The 6,000-nt window shown below is 67.3% G+C and overlaps 1 protein-coding gene across 2 annotated transcripts in view; it reads left to right on the top strand.

The window, feature by feature from the left end:
* Nucleotides 1–5,265: 5,265 nt before the first annotated feature.
* The window catches only part of LDB1 (LIM domain binding 1), a 49,243-nt gene continuing 48,508 nt past the window's right edge, over nucleotides 5,266–6,000 (top strand). Inside the window, exon 1 of one of the 2 annotated variants that reach the window (XM_043551092.1) lies at nucleotides 5,266–5,481. In XM_043551092.1, coding sequence (XP_043407027.1) covers nucleotides 5,457–5,481 — 25 coding nt within the window. In that variant the 5' untranslated portion in view covers nucleotides 5,266–5,456. The remainder of the gene's footprint in view (nucleotides 5,482–6,000) is intronic. The other variant, XM_037904246.2, reaches the window with a different exon arrangement.

Genomic DNA, 6,000 nt, shown 5'->3' with positions numbered 1-6,000 from the left:
GTCGAGTTTCGGGAGGCCCTGGCCAATTGTTCATGCTGAGGTTTGGGCCGTAGGCCAATGTCTCCGGTGCTAGCTGTGCCCTGAACCCAGCCCCAAGGCTGCTGAGCCGGTAGCTTCCGCAGCTAAGCGGCCTCGCTGAGAGGCCAAAGCCGTGGTTCTAGGCCTGATTGAGGGCTCTGCTGCACTGGCTGGGGGTCCTATTAGCCCCTGCATGTCCAGGCAGCAGAGGTGCCCATGGGCAACCTCTCTCCTCCTGCGCCTAGGGGAAGAATTAGTCTGCTTTACTCAATGAGTCGACCTTGCTGCAGTCTCCCTCCCTGGCCCCGCAGGGCTGGGCCGCGGGGGCCCTGAGTCACGGCTCCAGGCTGAGATTGCAGGGGCAGAGGGGGCGGTTGTGATCAAGCTGCACAGCACAGGCCAGAGACCTGCCCCGTGTTCCCCTTTGAAAACACAGCCAGTCTCGATATAAAAGTTGATGGAGAAGCCACCATGGCCCTTGGGGGCTTGTGCTGATGGCTAATTACTCTCCCCGTTAGAAATGTCGGCCTTCATTTCCTGACTGAATGTGTCTCGCTTCAGCTCCCAGCAGTTGGATGGTGTTAGCTCTCCGCCAGACTGCAGAGCCCGCTCCGCTCCGTAGGGACTTCCAGCCTGTGGGTGTCCCCCCGTAGCCTCCCAAGGAGGAGTTCAATAGACAGAGGTGTTTGCCAAGCTGTTAATCATTCTCGTGGCTCTTCTCTGACCCCTCTCCTGTTGAGCGACATACGTCTTGACTTGTGGGCACCAGAACTGGGCACAGGATGCCAGGAGGACACTGCCGTCCTAGGCCCCAGCGCAGGGGGGTCTCTGGCATGTCTGGTCTGGGACCCTGCTGGGAGCCCCAGATGGCCAGGAGGCACCTGTGCTGCCCCCCATGGAGCCCAGCTGCAGGGCTGGAGCCAGGTCTCTGCCCTGGAGCGGGCAGAGGCAGCAGACCCCAGGCTCAGGCAGGCCCCATGGAAGGGGCTGGTAAGCCTGCGGAGGGGGCATGCTCCGCCTATGGGGACCCTGCGGAGGCAACAAGCCGTGGCCAGGGGACCAGGAGCAGCTGGCCCAGCTCCCGGAGGCCCTGAGCACCCCTTGGTCCTGGCAGCCCCTCACTGGGCGGCCTGGACTAGATAGCTACTTGGGCCAGGCCTGCGTGTGCCTCCTCAGGGCTGCACGGGTTCCCACCGGGCTGGTATTTGACCAGCCTGCCCAGCGATTTATCGATTTGCCAGGAAAAATAATTTAATCTGCCAGGTTTTTTTTACATGGGTCGAAAGATTTGCATTGTTCTCCCAATACCCGGGGCTGGCTCCGGGTAAAAGTTTCTGTGTCCAGCCACAGCCGCTGCAGCGTTCCGGCTTCCACAGTGCGCGTGCTAACAGATCAACGCCGGTGAAAATGCAGCAGCTGTCTGCTCACCACCACGCAAGGGCCCCACGCGTGTGCGAGAGAGGGGCTGAGTCACGCACGAGTGAGGAGACGTGCAATGTTCTGTAAGTGGCTGTTGGGGGGCGGGGGGGTTGCTGAGTTGCCCTGTGGTTGGGGTGGCGGTGGGTTTGCCTTGTGGCCTGGTTCTTTTTGCAGGTCCAAGGTGGTAATGCTTCTCAGGCTCTGCGCGTTGGGGGTCTCTGCGCGTTGGGGGGCTCTGCTCATTGGGGGGTGGTTCTCAGTGCTGGGGGACTGGGCTGGGGAGGCTGCATGCTCCACCCCAGGGAGGTGGGGGGCAGGGGGAGGATTCCCTGAGCAATGTCCCAGTCACCCCCCCCCCCACAGTGTCAGCAGGGTGATACTGGGGTGGGCATCCCAGAGAGCAGGAGGCCCCTATAAGCTGCCATGTGCCCCCACCCCAATACACAACCCCTCTTCCCTGCTGTTCCAGAGCCCCCCAGGCTGAGCTCTGCCAGGGAGGGGCTGCGCCCCCCAGCCTGCCCTCACAGCAGTGGGGGCAGCAGGCAGCTATAGGGCAAGGGGTGCTCCTGGCCTAGGGGCAGCCATAGGGGGTGGGCTGGAGGCCCCATGCCTGTGAGGTGGGGGCAGCACAGAGCCAGTGATAACCACGGCCTTTGTCTTGTGGCCCCCCAAGCTGGCACAGGCTGCCCCCCAACCTGGCACAGGCTGCCCTCACCCACGACAGGGCCCTGGACATCTTGGCGCTGAGCCAGCAGGGCCCCGATTCCTGAGTCAAGCTGTTCCCCAAATGCTCACAGCCCCGAGACAAGAACCCTGCTCCACAGCCGGGGAGAAACTCTCCCCAGGGACCAGATATTCCAGAGGTGCCCATCGGGGGGCATCTTACACCTTTTCCCGGGGTCAGACTTGATGCTGGGCTGGACGGCCCCTAGCGGATCCAGTCCCTGGCCTGGCACTTCCTAGATGCCTAAGGGGGGAGTTGGCACTGGTGGGGAGGGGGCTGGCAGCACCAGGACAGAGGCAGGGTCCCCCCTCCCTGCCCCCTGGGCACCAGCCCCAGCTGCCTATCCCGGGGCAGGCTCCGCCTGTCATTAGGGGCAGGGGGGAGGGTGTAGCTTAAACTCCCCTCCCCTCCCCCCAGGATGTCTGTGGCCAGGAGAGGGCTGGCCTGGTGCCAAGCAGAGGAAGTGGCCCAGAAGTGGCCGGGAGGGGGATGCTGGCAACCAGCCCTGCTGGGACCCCAGCACCCGTCCATGCCCCTCCGTGGCACAGCACTTCCTGTGCGTGTCTCCGGCAGCAGCTGGGCCCAGGGCTACGGCCCCCGGGCCTGGCAGGCCGCATTGGGCGCGGGACCCAGGGATCCTGGCCTGTTCTAGTGGGGGCAGCTGCGGAGGGTGAGCGCGGACCCCTAACCCTGCCCCAGCGGGGGCGGGGATGGCAGCAGCTTGGCTGGGCCGTGGGGAGCAGGGCACAGCTGGCTGGCCCACTTGAGCGGGGGGGGGGGGCGGGGGGGCTGCAGTGCTCAGGGATACTTCAGGAAGACACGGAGGATGCTGGGAAGAGCCACGCGGGGAAGGTCTCTCCAGCAGCCTCCTTCCCCACTGCGGCCTGTCCCTTTGTGGGTCTGTCCCTATCCCTGCCCCCTCTGCCTGTCTGCCCAGGGAGACGAGCCCAGGGCTTCAGCGGGGCTCCTTGCCCTGCTCCCAGCGGGCCCCACTGTGTGGGGAAGCAAACCCAAAGCTGGTTTCCAGGGGGCATGACCCCTGCAAGGGACTGGGGGTCTAGGGGCCAGGATGGGACCCAGGGGCAGTCCCCCAGCAGAAGAGCCAGAGCTGGCTCTCCAAGCTCACTGGGACAATGGACCCCAGAGACAGCACGCCCTCCCCCCGCCCCCCCAAAAGAGAAAGCAGCCGGATCCCTGGGGCCCTCCAATTCCGCTTCTTCCCCTCCCCTGGGGCACTGCATTCCGGCTCCATTGCGGGGCACAGGGATCCAACCCTAACCCCCCCCCACCCCGGGCACTGCATGGGGCACAGGGATCCAACCCTAACCCCCCCCCCCCCCCCCCCCCGGCACTGCATGGAGCACAGGGATCCAACCCTAACCCCCCCCCCCCCGGGCACTGCATGGGGCACAGGAATCCAACCCTAACCCCCCCCCCCCCCCCGGGCACAGCGCAGGGCACCAGGATCCAACCTTAACCCCCCCCCGGGCACAGCACAGGGATCCAACCCTAACCCCCTAACACCTGTCGTCCCCCCCCCGGGCACTGCGCAGGGCACCAGGATCCAACCTTAACCTCTCCCCTCCCCCCCCCCCCCCCCCGGGCACTGCATGGGGCACAGGGATCCAGGCTGCGCCCTTCCCTCGCCCCTCCTGCCCCCCCGCCGGCATTGCACAGGTGGGGCTCAGTGGCTCCTTGCTGGGCTGAACTGGCATTTTGGAGGCACATGGGCACTTCTTGCCTTGGCAGCGCAGCGGGCGCCGGGGGGGGGGACGACAGGCAGCCGTGACCAGTGACTGCCTGTGAACTAGAGACAGGCAACTGCGCCCCGGCCCAGCCCCCTCTACCGCCCTGCACCCCCTCGCAGCCTCTTCCTCCCTGATCCCACTGTACTGCTTTCCTTCACCTCCCTGCCCCCCCGCCTCCTCCTCCTCCTAGACCTCCCACCTCCTTCCCCACCCCCCTAGCCCTCCCCAACCGGCCCCCCTCTGTCTCCCCGCCTGGCTCCGGGTGGCTCATGTTACACCAGGCAGCCCATGGGGCCCCGCGGCTCCGTTCGGGCCCAGTCCCCATGCGCTGCCCCGTCAGCTCCAGGCCCAGCCAGAGGGGTCAGCCAGGCCAACCCGCTCGGGAAGGGGCTGCCGCAGCCGGGCAATGTGGGGTGTCCTCACCCCTGTGCTGCGCCAGGGATGCCGAGGAGGGGGCACACACACACACGTATGTGCATGCGCACACACACACGGTCACACATACACACACCTGAACATAGTACACACACATACATGGTCACACATGGGTATACACACACACACGTAGCTGCACACACACGCACGTGCATACATGACCACACATGCACATACACGTGCACACACGGGCCTATGCGCACACCCAGATACAGTTGCACACACATGCACTCTGGCCCTGCCATCACCCACCCCTCACACACACACATGTACCTGCACACACATACATAGGGTGGCCACACATACGTACAGACATGGCCACACATGCACACACACATACACGTATGCACACAAAGATGTACACACACATACACAGTCACACATGCATGTATATACACACACGGGGCCATGCCTACACCCAGACGCAGCCGCACACGGACCCTGCCTCCCCCACACGTTTGTGCGCACACATGCGCACACCCACAGGGCCACAGAGGCACGCACGCACGCACACACACGTATGTGCGCACACACAGGGCCACACATGCACAGAGTGCACACACGCATGGCGGCACACGCACGGCCGCACACGCACACACACGGGTCCCTGCGCCCCCCAAACCCAGCTGCACACGGACCCCCCCTCCCCCACACGTTTGTGCGCACACATGCACACACCCACATGCAGGGCCACACAGGCACGCACGCACACGCATGTGCGCACACCCAGGGCCACACGCGCACAGACTGCGCCCACGCACGTCCACACGCGCGCACACACACGGGTCCCTGCGCCCCCCCAGACGCAGCCGCACACGCAGGCACGCTGGCCCTGCCCCCGCCGCGCACACGCGCTCGCTCGCTCACACTCACTCACTCACACTCACGCACGCACGCGCGCGCGCGCAGCCCAATCACCATGTCCCAGCCCTCGGCTCCGGCCCGGTTTTTTCCGCGCTGCGTCACGCGCCCGTGACTCCCCCCGGGGCGGCCAGCGCGTGGGAGCAGCGCCGCGGGGAGCCCCTGCGCCGGGGGCCCCGCTCCGGGCGGCCGGCTCGTGTCCCGCCGCGGGGGCGGCTCGCAGCGCGCCGGGCCCGGCCGGGCATGTGAAGATGTCAGTGGGGTGCGCCTGCCCCGGTGAGTGGGGGGCCGGGCTGGGCGCAGGGACCCCGGCTCCCCGTGGGGCGCGGGGGGGCGGCCTGGGGCGTGCAGAGCCTGCCGCCGTGGGGCGGGGGGGGGGGCGGCAAGCGGCGGGCCCCCGGGGGGCGCCGGGGCGGGCTGGGTTTCCGCCCGGCTCGGCGGAGCCCAAGGGGCGTCGGTCCCCGCGAAGGGGAGACGGGCCCGCGGGGGCCGGGGGCGTCCAGGGGAGGGGGGCGCCGCCTGGCCGCGGGGTGGGGGGCAGGGCCCCGTGGCGGCGGTGCTGGAGCGGGGGGCGGGTGGGGGTGCCCCTGGGGGGGTCTGGGCACCGTGACGGGTGTGCCGGGGTGGCGGTGGTGCCCCTTGGCCCGGCCTGGGGGGGTCGGGGCACCGTGACGGGTGTGCCCGAGTGGCAGTGGTGCCCCTTGGCCCGGCCTGGGGGGGTCTGGGCACTGTGACGGGTGTGCCCGAGTGGCAGTGGTGCCCCTTGGCCCGGCCTGGGGGGGTCTGGGCACTGTG

Source organism: Chelonia mydas, chromosome 7 (genome assembly GCF_015237465.2).
Source record: "Chelonia mydas isolate rCheMyd1 chromosome 7, rCheMyd1.pri.v2, whole genome shotgun sequence".
In the NCBI taxonomy this organism is placed as follows: domain Eukaryota; kingdom Metazoa; phylum Chordata; order Testudines; family Cheloniidae; genus Chelonia; species Chelonia mydas.
Note: the sequence above shows the minus strand (reverse complement) of the source record. Positions and strands in the feature narration are given on the sequence as shown.